Genomic DNA, 13,154 nt, shown 5'->3' with positions numbered 1-13,154 from the left:
GTCCAGTGCACTGTTTTCTCTTTCACAATATATAACCCTACCTATTTATCAATGTTCAGCAAAGATTTATTACTTACAGACTTACTACTCCTTATTCACACTCAGTAAACTAAAAAATATTCTTCCTCTTTTCCCTTCCCTCCTTGCTCTAAGTTAATAAACTACCACTCAGTTTAATTAAATGCTACCCCCACGTGCCCAGCCATAGAAGGGTCATCTAAAGAAGTTATAAGAAGTGGTAAGTAGTATAAAATCCTACTGTTACCTTGATGTATGCCAAAGTGCCTCCTCAGATGACCCTAGATGTGGCCCAAAACAACATTTGTGAACCACAGCTGCCATCAGACTCTAAATTGTGTGGATGTTCAGTCGGCTTGTCTCCAGAGATTTAAGCCACACAAGCAGCAGAGACAAACTGTCACATAACCCCTTTATAATCAGATTATACTGAAGGAATCTTTGAAAGTGCGGTGTATATGTTTTTAAACAACACACCGTGTTGAAACGGGAGCAGATTAAGAGGCTGTAACATCTCTTCCACAGAGGGTGTGAAATATGAATGCTGTTAGTGCAACTAGGCTTTTCTTTACAACAAACATCATCAAAGCATAGTAGGGGGACACCCACCGAGATACAGCCTGCATCCTGCTGAGTAACATTTAGCATTGATCCTCAATGACAGTCCTTGACAGATTGTCTTCACATTGGTTGCCATGTAGAAAGTAACAGTCATGTGATCAAGCATCCCAAACTAAGGGTAAATATTACATCAAGTACTAACAGAACTGTACCGTAACTTGGCAGGAAACATTGTTTATCTATAATGTTCTAGATTAATATGAAAACGTAGCAGGTTTCTTTAATCGTATCTTCATAAGCTTTTGGAATCCTTTCTTAAAAATTAACATTGAGGCATTTGCACTTCCCCCCTTCATGTACACTTCTATATTTCAAGCTAATCAGCTTTCATTCAGAAAAGAGAATGTTTTCATATCCAAGAGCTATTATATCATCAGAAGAATCACTGCAAGGAAAGCCTCTAATAAAGAGGAAGGAGAAGAGTGTTAGCCATGAGTACAGCTTTCCTGATAATTGTGAATCACATTAAATGATTGTATTTTTCTTATGTCTATTTTTATTCATTTTCCTCACCTCCTTTTGGCTACTCAATGAGTTCTAGAAAACCATTCTTTAATTGTTTATTTGAATCGTAACTAAATAAAACTGTTCAAACAGTTTTGTCAGCTAGGAAATAAACCAGTGGGAAGACAGCAGGTTTAACTGACTACATTCCCACAGATGGTAGTTTGCTTTATGTTGTAAATATAAAGCAAGAAAAGGACACAAGAAGAAAAATAAGAAGCTATGAAAGAAAAACTGTTATAGTGGGTATTATTTCCTGTGGGCAGCATGGTGACCATTTCAATTTGTTCAAAATTCCATTCAAAAAAATCTTCCATTTCCTGGTCTTCGCCTAGGTATCGGGTTGTGGGTTCTTTTGGGCTTTTTTTTTTTTTTTTTTTTTTTTGAGTCACTATATCCAAAAACATTACACTTTGCTAACAAGCCAGATCCTCAAAGAAGTAAGAATGCATGAGGTACTACTAGGGTTTTAAAGTGTTGTTTCCCTTTCAAACCAGAATTCAACCTCTTATTTTACTGCATAGAAAAACACTGTTGTAAATAATGTAAATCATTTAGAGATGGGAGCACCCCTCAGTCTACAAATGAAGGAAATATTTTAATGGTTGCTTTACTTCATGAGGATGTAACCAACAAAGCAATGGCTAGACATTTTAGCTAACATAACACATCTGTGAGGCTTTTTCTTCCTGGAGCAAAACCTCATAGCCGCAATACTGAATTGCAACAAACTGCAAGTAGGGACACATCTACCAGAGGTGCAAGGAGGAGGGGGAAGAGGGCACATTCAAACCTAAGCATGTCTAATTGCAGAATGGCTCTGTAAACTAATCTGTTATCTGATTGTGTATTAAACTCCTGCTGTTTGTTCCCCTTAAGTAATAAACGAATTATTTTTTTTTATTGGAAAGGGTTCCTTTTAAGCCTATGTAAATTAATAAGGAAACTCGTTGTAGTTAAATATAAGCAAAACATATATACCTTTGTGCACATATTTTCCGGCACTTAACTCATTTTCCTAAGTACATGATTAAGAAGAGGATATTAGGAGCATAACATCACATTAGCTTCAAATCTCCTGCTGGCCTCAACAGTTTTCTACTGACCCTGTGTCCTCCAGTGCATTGACAGAGTGGGAAAGAAAAATACACAGAGTAACCTTTAATTATTTCCATAATTTTACATCAGAAATACAATCTGCTTTTAAAACATATATTAAAAATTCTTTAAAAGCAGAAGGAAATATTCTTAACTGGGGAAACAACTGTCAGTATATTTTTTACATAAAAAGGAGAATTATCAGCCATTTTTTCAATTACTCTTCCTTTCTGGCAACATATAAAAGGTACAAACTCTAAGCAAATGGAAAAATCAAAGATTTTATGTTATCTTCCTTAAGTTTCCAGTAATTTTCTGAAGCAACCCTTGCAAGATGTAGTCTCTTCACAAAACAAAAGAACTGCCATAAAGGGTACAAAGGGCCAGTCACTCAAGGTACCTAACTTTATTCTAGAATCCCAGGATGGTTTGGGTTAGAAGAGACCTGAAGATCACCATAAGATTGATTCCAGAAATCTAATGATGAGCAGTGTCTGTTGAAAAAGGCTCTGTGCTTCAAAGCACCCTCCTGTTACCATTTCATCAGGCAGGAATAGCTGGAAGGGACAGTTTTCTTGGATTTTGTAGGAGGAGCAAAAGGTAAGAAGGATTTCTTCCTTGAGAGAACCATTTCATGAAAACACAGGAAGCATTCATTTGTTCTGGTGGTAAAGATATAGTTTGAAAGAGAAGTAACCAGCTATAGTAGCAGAAGTGCACTGTAAACAGTTATGCACTCCTATATCCTGCATCAAGGCATGGCGAAAGAAAAGCTAGATGGACCACACAGACTTCTAGATCAAAGCCAGGTCCAACCTGAGCAACAAAGCAGGAGACCAAGAACTTTTTGCCTTCAGTGGGAAGGTTCTCTCATCTCTCTCTCCTCTACCCCTAATATTTTCAGGGCCTTCCAAGAGGCCTTTACTTTACCATGTTGGTGCAGTTAAGCATTTATGTTTACTGTTTGTTTGTTTCTAGGATTCACAAAGGTACAACGGTTTCTGTGTTTGGTCTTCTTTACATTATTGACAATTTTAAAATTAATTCCTGAGATTTACAAGAAAAACACTCAACACAGTGAGAAAGAAGGAAGGGGAAAGTGTGATACTGCCACACAGAGATACACAGCCTATTTCCCATGGATGGCAAAGACTTAATTTTGCTCCTTTACATCAAGTTTCAGCCTGAAGTAATTTGTTGAAGCAAGGTCACAATAGAGACACAGATACAGCCTTAATTACAATATAAATGCTACAGCTATAGTTTACAACCTCCAGTAAAAACACATGCATTATACTCAGACATTTTTGGGGGCCACAGTAGCTTTGAGACTTAAAAAAAATATCACAAGGGGGAAAAAATAGTTTTAAACTCATTTGCTTAATATTCATATAGAAGAAGGCTGAAAGAATTGCCTCAAATTGCATTGTGTGTAGCATCAGGGAACTATTTCTGGTTCTGATTCTGCTATTATCTCTGAGTCCAAAGAAAATTACTGGCTGGATGCAATCAAGTTCCTTGCGGTTAATTGCTTTCATATCTAAATGTGAGCTGGCAGAGAAGCTTGATATCTGGTGGTTAGAGTTACTTCCTTGGATGGACTGCTGCTGTAATCCAGCTGGTTCATGAGAAGGGAGACACTGCCAAGACATGGTACTGTCATTCTAATATGTCACAAAGTAGTCTGAACATTCCAACCCTTCTCAAACTATTAAATGTTCCTTTCTTTTAGTTTATTTTTTTCCCCTTTTCTATTCTTTTCCCCAGGTTTCTTCAAGTTTGATTCTTCCTGATGTACAGATTTGCTTTTTATCCTTCAAAATGCAAGCTTTCACAAGTGTCTGTTCTCCATTACAGAAACAAACTTCTAACCGGTGACGAGCAGTAGTACACTGACCCAGCATCACCCCGACATGTAAACTCTGAACTCTTTATGAATAGTCTGCCTTAAACTTGTTTAAAACCATATTCATGCAAGTGCTGAAGTATTTTCTTTCTTTTAAGAACTGAAACCAGAGGTTAGCAGATCTTTTCTGATTCCTACGAAGAAGCCTATTTACAGCCAGGAGCATAAGGTACTTGTTCTGTAGGAAAACACCCAAGAGAAGAATGAGCCATGTCTGGAGCTGGCCTCTTCAAACCTGCTGATAATTGGGAAGCTGCCACTTTGAACCATAAAACCCAAACTATTCAATGCTTGATCAACATTAACTTTGAAGCATCAAATCATTATATAGCATTTACATTGGGAGTTATTAGGTTATTGAGGAAATACAGAAGACCCTGTTTTTTCTCAACTTTACCTCCAGTGACATTTGCTAGACAGAGCTAACTAACTAAATAAATGTAGATGTCAATTGTTACTTTAAAATGAATATAGATTTATCTACTGCAATTCATACAGGTACTCCACATTATCTACTCTGAAGGAACAGCCAAATGCCACAAAGAAACTTGCAATATCTAACATTCTGAAAGACAGCTTCAAAGAATATTACCAAGAGCAAAATTTTTAAATGCATTCTGTGAAGGCTCTTCTTCCCTGTCTCCAGTTCTAAGATTTTAATCAGCTTTTTACCTCCTTGATGTTGTTTCTCCACCACAGTAAAAACGCAGCTAATAGATCTGCTACTACATTTGAATTTCCTCATCTCACGTGCTGTTATGACATTTCTTTTTAGATTTTCTCCTACATGCTATTCTGGATAGAGCAATCTTTAAGACTGAGCACAAGGAGATAATTTCTTAATTGTTGTACATTCAAATGGGAAAAGAAAAAACCAGAACATTTTAATTTCATTTCCTTTTGCTGATGGTCAGTACTTTTCAAGGCCTTCAGTTAAAGATTTTAAATTCTACCGTTTTCCATTAGTTTTACACCCAAGCCACAAAACTTTTTTTTTTTTTTTTAAATGGAATAAAATGGAAAGTTTACTCTTTTTTTGAGAAAGTCTCCCAAAAGGATGCAAGATTTTATCATCATAATTTATGCAAGGAAGGGCTAGGACAATAGACAGAATACCGAGGTTCCAAATGAGTTTCCTTTTTAAATGTCTCCACGACAAGTTCTGTTATATTTTTACACATTATTTATGGAGCTTCATATAACTCCTAGCTTAAAAGGCTTTGAAAGTTTTTACATCTGTTTTTCAACTTTTTCAACACTGAAGCAGCTGCCAGCTTTGCCAGCTTGAGATAAAGTCCTGACAAGGACAAAAATACAGGGATAATATTTGATGTTTATAAACAAACACCAGAGAATATACCCATCTTTTGCAGCGCATTTTACCAGTGTAGACAGCATGAAGAGTCATTTAAATATTAGCAATATTAGGAAACACACTAAATATCTTCTGACTTTCTCCTTATGCAGGGTGGTTATCACCCTGTATGTTGGAATCTCTTGTACTATGAATCAAAACAGCAACCAAACACACAAATAAGTTCAAGAGATCAAAAGGTGTATTTGGAAAGTGAGCAGCTCTCTCATAAGCTCCCTTCATGGATTTTCAAACACACCCAAACATTTTTTAACAAAAATATCATCTCCACAAAGAAAATGTTTACTGTTAAGTGAGAATTATCAATAGCCATAATTTGTAACATATCTTTGCCTAGAGCCTTCCCAAAGCGTTCCCCAGGCTCTAGGGCAGGAAGAATGAAAATAAGAATGGCTAGAGCTCCAGGCATTACACATGTTTCTCTTCATTACCAGGTTTGCAGCAGCCTGACAGCTCAGTACAGTATGGCTTTACAGAGCAAGATGAAGCTCTTGCCTCAGCAAACTGCTATCTCTTTTTCATAGGTACAATATATTAAGTAAAACTACTAATAGCCATTTCATAAGTGAAAGGCACAGAGAAATATTGCGGGCAAGTGCTGGAAGAGAGATCACACAGAAAATCAGAGAATGAGGAAGCGAACACAAACCTCTTTTTTTTTTTTTTTTTTTTCCCATTAAATTCAGGGGGTGCCCAAACATTGTTGGTATTTTATTGACAAGCAATCATACGAAGCTACCTTGAGGAACCTGCCCCTGAAATGTAACAAATTTATGGTAAGCTTAACTTGTGTACCCTTTTTTACTTAGAGAATACATTATTATTCACACTCAGACACACTGAGTCTATCAACACTCAGTTATTATTTTTGTAACAAAACCAGTTTTATAGTTCTGCTTATCATTCCTGCCCAATGCTTGCTTCTTCTGTTGGCACACCTTTCTGTAACTTAGATTCCCTCTTTTTCCCTCCATTCTCAGTTTTATGCTACATGAGGTACAAGTCCTTAGGAAGGAATGACATTTCTTGTTCTCACAATGTTACTATGCATAAGAACACTATTTGAACAACCATCTTACAGTATTTGTGCGAATACAGAAGTGGAAAAGTAAAAAAAAAAAGAAGGAAAATAGGAAAAAACTGAGTGAGATCCTGTGAAACCATCCTCTCTGATTTTAAGAAATGCTTCCTGCCTAGAGGCAGCTATATATTGATAGGAGTAAGACTGCTGTGACTCCCAAGATGAACTAGAAATCAGTATCCATGTGTTAAAAAGGAACAGATGAATTTGACTTTAGAATAGATGGGGAAGAAAAATTCAGCATGGCTGGAATGAATATATGTGAAGCAATGTTCTGGTGTACTAACCTTTATTTTTCAAGGATTGAAAAACTTCTATAAAAATAGAAGTAGCGGACTACTTAACACTGAATAAATTTCTCAGAATTAAACTTCATATAATTGTTACCATGTCAAAGCTGTTCATGGAAAGTGTATTGATGCTAATTAGCAATTTTGCTTTGGTATTGTTAGAAAACACACACAGTCAACTGATAGCTTATAAAAGGGATATGGATAAGAAAGATAATACCCAGAGCTCATCCTTACACAGCTGTGACATTAGACTTCCTTACCAAGTTTTTCCTCATGAGAGTCTAAGACACAGGCAATGCAGGAGTGGAGTGCTAATGCTGAGACGCCAAAGAAGTTCTGTGTAAAACATGCCAACAGACCAAAAAAAGAAACTTCTTCCTCATTACAAGGGTGGAAAGGGGGGCATTCTGGCTGGGTTTTCTGAAAACACCTGATTTCATAAGGATAGAAGATATCTGCATCTCACTAGCGAAAATAACTTAGGGAAAAACAGAACTACTGGGAAAGTTTCCAAGAGTACCTTTTTCAGTAAAAGGCAGGATGAATTGTTAATGTTATTTTTAATTTTAAAAGGGGTCTTTTATTAGCATAAACATTTTATTTTTATTAATAATTTTTAAAGGAAATTAGAATATAAAATTCTCTAGTAAGCTGCTTCATAGAAAAGTAACAACAGTATGTTTCATCAGCAAGAAACTGATGATAGCAACAAAGGTATGTTAACAGACTTCTTTGAGCTTAAGGTCAATAAAGAGCCCCTTCAGTTCAGAAGTCTGAAGAAATGTACTGAAGTTAAGCCTAGCTATACTGCACACAAAGAAGCTGACAAAAGAATGAAAGAAACTAAAATAAGGTGATGTTTCAGTCTGTGACTCCAGAGGCCAACCCAGATGATCCTGCCTACTGCTCTCCTGCTTATCCCTGGTCATGTGAAGCATTCCCTCCTTCACTTCAGCTGTATCACCTGAGGTACTACTCTGCAATCACTAACAGAGTAGAAAGTTATCTGTGTTCCTGCTGGCTTCGTTTTTTTCTCTCACTGTAAAAGTTCAGGCTCAGGAGGTTTTTGACAATCCCTGAACCTGCAATAAAAACAGCATGATGAGTTTGCTCCTAAGAGGTGAGGGAAAGTGAGAGGAAGAAGCCAGTTCTCTCCTTTTCACCAGCAGTGCACTGCTAGATCAGCTCTCCGTGTCCCTCCTTCACAGGCTCTAAGTCAGTAGTACTGACTTTCAAGTCTAGAGGCTTGCTCTCAGACACAATGACCTGAAGTCATGTACCACAACAGGAGAAACTGGCATGGCTCCACCGGAAAGAGGATCCTACCTAAAACCCCACAGGCGCTGAGTCAGTACAGAATCAAAAGACACAAATCCAAAGCACCGTCCTGGAAGACTTTCATATGAGACAAAACACAGATTCCTCCTGATCAGCTGTCATCACCAGTGGCTCCCCGGGCTCCCTCAAAGAAGAAGTGCTGTTAACACAAGCATACTGATGATTTAGCAGTTTCTGGAAATTTTCAGCCTGTGCTCTGAGAACATCTTCTCTTACTTATCTTTTAAATAATTGATTTGTAGTGCTGCTCTACTCCTAAAAATGGGTGTCTATTTTTCTTTATTTCTCAGCACCAGGAAATTAATGGACATTTAATTGTGCCTATCATAGGCACATCAATAAACACAAAAAGCATGCACTGTATTCAATGTTGCAATAGAAAGATTTTACCTAACATGGATTTGAATTTGCCTTATTTACTCTGAAGTGGTGACCATGCATTCAGATGACTTCTACAGATCAGTACAGATGAATGCCAGTAAAATTTTCACAGTACCATCTGGTCATATGTTCTTCTGCATGTCAAATTTTGTATTGAAAATTATGTTGTAGATGCATTACAGAGGTTTTAAAGGCTTCTAATTGGTAACAATTTTTCTAGAGGGTACAATATCCCTATTACAGAGCTAAGTTTTTTACTGTTATGAGGCTATGTCAATCCTCTGGGGAAAATTATCATTAGATTCTCTTGGTTTGTTCTTTTGTAATAATCTTACGTTTCTAGTCCAGTATTAACCGTCTGGCCCATAGACTTAATATTTTGCAGAGATGTACTTTTGCTGTCTCATTAAAGTTTGTACCAATTTGATCAAGTTTAAAATCTTTAGAATATCATTCTGAACAATATGTTGTAGATTTCAGAGGTAAACAATAAGTAGATTTTTGTTCTCACTGAGCACGCTCTCAATGCTGATCACAGTGGGCTGGTGCTTCACAGAAAAAGTAAGGATACCAAAGTATAACGCTAAAACAATCAGAAAGATTTTTGTTAGAAAATAAAACATTTAAGCTGGGTTAGGTGGTGACAGGACAGACAAGGAGTTAAACTCCCTTAGATGAGCACTGATTCATACCAGGGTGCTGGGAAGCAAAATCCTTCTTACAGTCCAGTCATGCCTAAGGTGCAGAAGCTTGTCTGTCACAGCACACCCAATTAATACATGAAAGGGCTTGAGGAAAGAAATGCTGTTGTGGTCTTGGTTCTTTGTCACTCCACATTATGGAGCTCAATCCCAGAAGAACATATTGGAATACCATGACAAATCCATTTCAGAGCTTCTCAAGGATCATTTCACTCTGTCTATATGTGCAATCAGGTCAACAGAAAAATTCTTACACCCCTTGGGCCAGCCATGCCACAGCTGTAGGCAAAGTGATCTGTGAGGTGCTATATGGGGAAGGAATCTTAGGAAACTAGATAAAGCAGTAACTTCTGCTGTAATGCTGGCGGAACTCCTGCCCACAGTGAGCATTTCCAGGTGTGTTTTCCCAGAAAACAAAGAAGCCAACAAGAACAAACACACACACCCCACAAAACCAAACAAAAACCACCCAGAGAAGTCAGCTTCACCTTGAAACTGTTCTTAACAACCATTCCTTTATTTTAACTTGTACGGGTTTTTTGGGCCTTTAGCATTTAAGCCACGGAGTTTTATGGCATGCAAGTATATACTGTTTATGACTTATGAATCATAACATCTAATTTACTTCATCAACATTAGTAGGTGGTTATTTATAATAATGGGCCAGAGCTTATCTAACTCTAGAATTTCCTATAACAGAATGATTGCTGAGCTTGGGACAGTGTGTTCATTTGCATTTAATTCTATTTTGAAACAGTGAAATTCTGCCACCCTCTGGACAACAACTAAACTAAGACATATTTACAACCAGCTTCAAAAGATGCCACTTCTGCCTATAAAAGTGCATTGCTTTTTAAGCACATTTTAAAAGTAATTACTGAGCTTAATGAAAAAATAGAAGCTATTATTCAACTATAGGCAAAACAACTACTTTCAGTACTGAACATCCTCCTTACTAATAGGATTTAATCAAACAGTAGACTTCAAAATTTCCTGTTCTTAACTTTCTCTAGTAGTAACGTGACTGCTCACAGCTGTATTTTTAAAGACCTGTTACCAAAGTATGATATAATGCAAAGTACGATATAATGTTTCATGCCCACATTTATTTCCACAAATCAGAACACTCTGGAATTATCAACATCTATCTGAATGAGGCAAATGAGAACAAGTATAGAACAGAGAGGGAGAAAGAAAGGCAAAAAAGTTTGCATTATAGCTGAAGAAATTAGCTTTAAAAATACCAAAGGCAAAACATGACTCTTACACTCACATGGCAAGCGGCACTTGTTGCTAATAATATTGCCAGTCAATGCATTAATGTGTTCATTTGAAACAGGAAAAGTCACATTCAGAGCTTCACTTTGTGCTTGCAGTAGAAGTGTGGGGAAGGAGGGCAGTAGCATAGAAGCTGCTACACACAGTACCTTGTACAGTACCTTGTTTTGGCTATGGAGCCCAGCTGCTGCTGTTCTTGGATGAGCTCAGCCAGCTGTTTTTGCAAAGACATATCTTTACCATGTACTTGTTTAATAAATGGATGTTCCAAAAGATGGGTGACCGAAGGGCGCTTTTCAAAATCTTTGATTAGACACCTGTGACAGAGAAAAAGGGGTCTCAGACAATGATGTTATATGATTACAGCAAGAATTTAGTCAGCTCACTGTGTGGCTGTTACTCTGTTTTCTTTTTCCTCAAATTTGAGGTCCTCAGTATGTAACAAGACTCTTCCATACTGCAAGAAATCTGGCATAAAATACTTAACTAAGTGAAGGCACGCTACAAGTATACTAGTATACTAGTATAAAGACTACAAATTTGAGCTTATTTAATCTCTTCTTTTTTAACTGTAACTAGATAAAAGGAAAAAATGACATTGTATCCTGTAAAAGCTGTATAGTTAATATACATAAAAATTAATATGAATAGACAATACTTCATTCACTTTAATTTTCTACCTGTGCTCTGATGAGAGTTTGACTATAAACTATAGGATAGAGTCTATTGAAAATCACAACTGAAACCTGTGGCACAATGCTAATCAGAATGATTTGATAAAGAGCTTTGTTTCTAAAATGAATGTTACGGGTAGATATTCTATATCTCAATGATGAGTGTTAGCATAAGCATTACAGAAAATTCTGCAAACTTACATAATTCAGTCTGGAAGAGAAAGGAATCAGTCAGAACTAAATGCTAGCCAGGGTACCAAAGTTCTCTCTATGACAGGAACAGGTTAACTAGTAATGAGCAAAGAAGTATGTCCTATTAAATCAGCATAAAATAAAGCACCATGCTAATTTATATAACTGAGATTTAAGTCTGGTGAAGCCATCACTCAAGTTGAATTATTTTCTGCATAATAAAGCTGAAATAATACAGTTCAAACAGAAGAATGATCCAACAGGATAAGACTGCTTTCAAGTATCCTCTACTTAATAATATTAAATCGTTCTATTAATCTTGCTCAAATAATAATGATAGTGACATTATTTGAGAATGCGAAAAAGAAGTGCTGCAATTCAATATATCCCTTATAGTATCTATAATTTTAGCAAATTACAGCTCAAGTTGAATTTATTTGATGAGACGCATTCATATGACATATTTCACAATTTCCTATCATATTTGCTGAATAAGTACCTAAAGTACTTCCCTTGTAGGGCCAAATATCACAAATAAAGACTATAATTTTAACCAAAAGTTCAATGAAACTTTAATACCTTTTAGAATTTATATTCTAGTAATAAAAGTAACAATGTACAAAATTTAAACTACATTACAAAAAAATCATACACATTAATTGATTTCAAATACTACCAAACACATTAGCAAGTTATTAAAGTTTAGCCTCACCTCAAAGACTTTACTGAAGACTAAAGTCAGGTCTTAAAATGATCCTGAAACATCTTTGAACATAACTTTAATACTTTAGGTTCCCGAAAACCATTTTGCTAACCTCTTCGGTACATCTAGTCCAGAAAAAAAAGACTGTAAAATGTGTTACCAGTTTTGGAACTATTTTGGTGAATTTTTCTATAGGCTAGAACTGTAGCCTCCTGATAGAAACACAAAAGCAACACAACCTGCTTTATCTCCATCCCTCTGAGCACAAGGCTATAAATACCAGTCCTTCCCCTCTGTGAAAAGATCCATCATTACCCTTGAACAGGTTCTGACAATCTCCCCTACCCCTTTTCTTTTTTGTAATCTGGGAGTTTTAAAAGTCAATACACCCACACAGACAATATGGCCCATGCCAATCCTGTTTAAATTCATGTTTCCTGAGAAAAAGGAAGAAAGCATTTGAAAAGAAAGACAACATTAATCAGGAAGACAGAGGAAAAGAGAACAAAACAACAAGTGCTACACATTATACAAATTCACAGATTGATGGCAAGTATCTGAAGTGGAAATTTCAGTCTGAAAAGCTCATGCACTCATGGTTGTTACGATTCCACCAAGAATTCCAACTTTATAGTATTTATGTTTTATTGTTAATATATAAAATGCTCTTGTTAAATTTGATTTCATCTGGAGTTTCTCAGTACTACAACAGAATCCAAGTGAAACTACGTCATAGAATCGTGGATAGCTTGTGTTGGAAGGGACCATTCAAGGTCATCTAGTCCAAATCCCCTGCAATGCACAGGGACATCAACTCTATCAAGTTGCTCAGAACCCTCAATTTGACCGTGACTGTTTACAGAGATGGGGCATCTACCAACCTCTGTCAGCATTTCACCTCAATGTATAACATGTCCTTCTGATAGCTAGTCTGAATCTACTCTCTTTTTGTTTAAAACCATTATCTCTCATCCTATCATAAAAGGCACTT

General features: G+C 36.5%; 1 protein-coding gene across 3 annotated transcripts in view; it reads right to left on the bottom strand.

Moving 5' to 3' along the window:
- The window catches only part of MYO3B (myosin IIIB), a 195,323-nt gene that overhangs the window by 103,700 nt on the left and 78,469 nt on the right, over nt 1-13,154 (bottom strand). For all 3 annotated transcript variants that reach the window (XR_005701618.1, XM_040069363.1, XM_040069364.1), the window contains exon 11: nt 10,756-10,911. Coding sequence is in view for 2 of the 3 variants with exons in the window: in XM_040069363.1 (XP_039925297.1) it covers nt 10,756-10,911 (156 nt within the window). In the remaining variant the exon portion in view is untranslated. The remainder of the gene's footprint in view (nt 1-10,755; nt 10,912-13,154) is intronic.

Source organism: Hirundo rustica, chromosome 7 (genome assembly GCF_015227805.2).
Source record: "Hirundo rustica isolate bHirRus1 chromosome 7, bHirRus1.pri.v3, whole genome shotgun sequence".
Taxonomy (NCBI): Eukaryota; Metazoa; Chordata; class Aves; order Passeriformes; family Hirundinidae; genus Hirundo; species Hirundo rustica.
The sequence above is the reverse complement of the archived record's forward strand: the minus strand, read 5'-3'. Positions and strand labels throughout refer to the sequence as shown.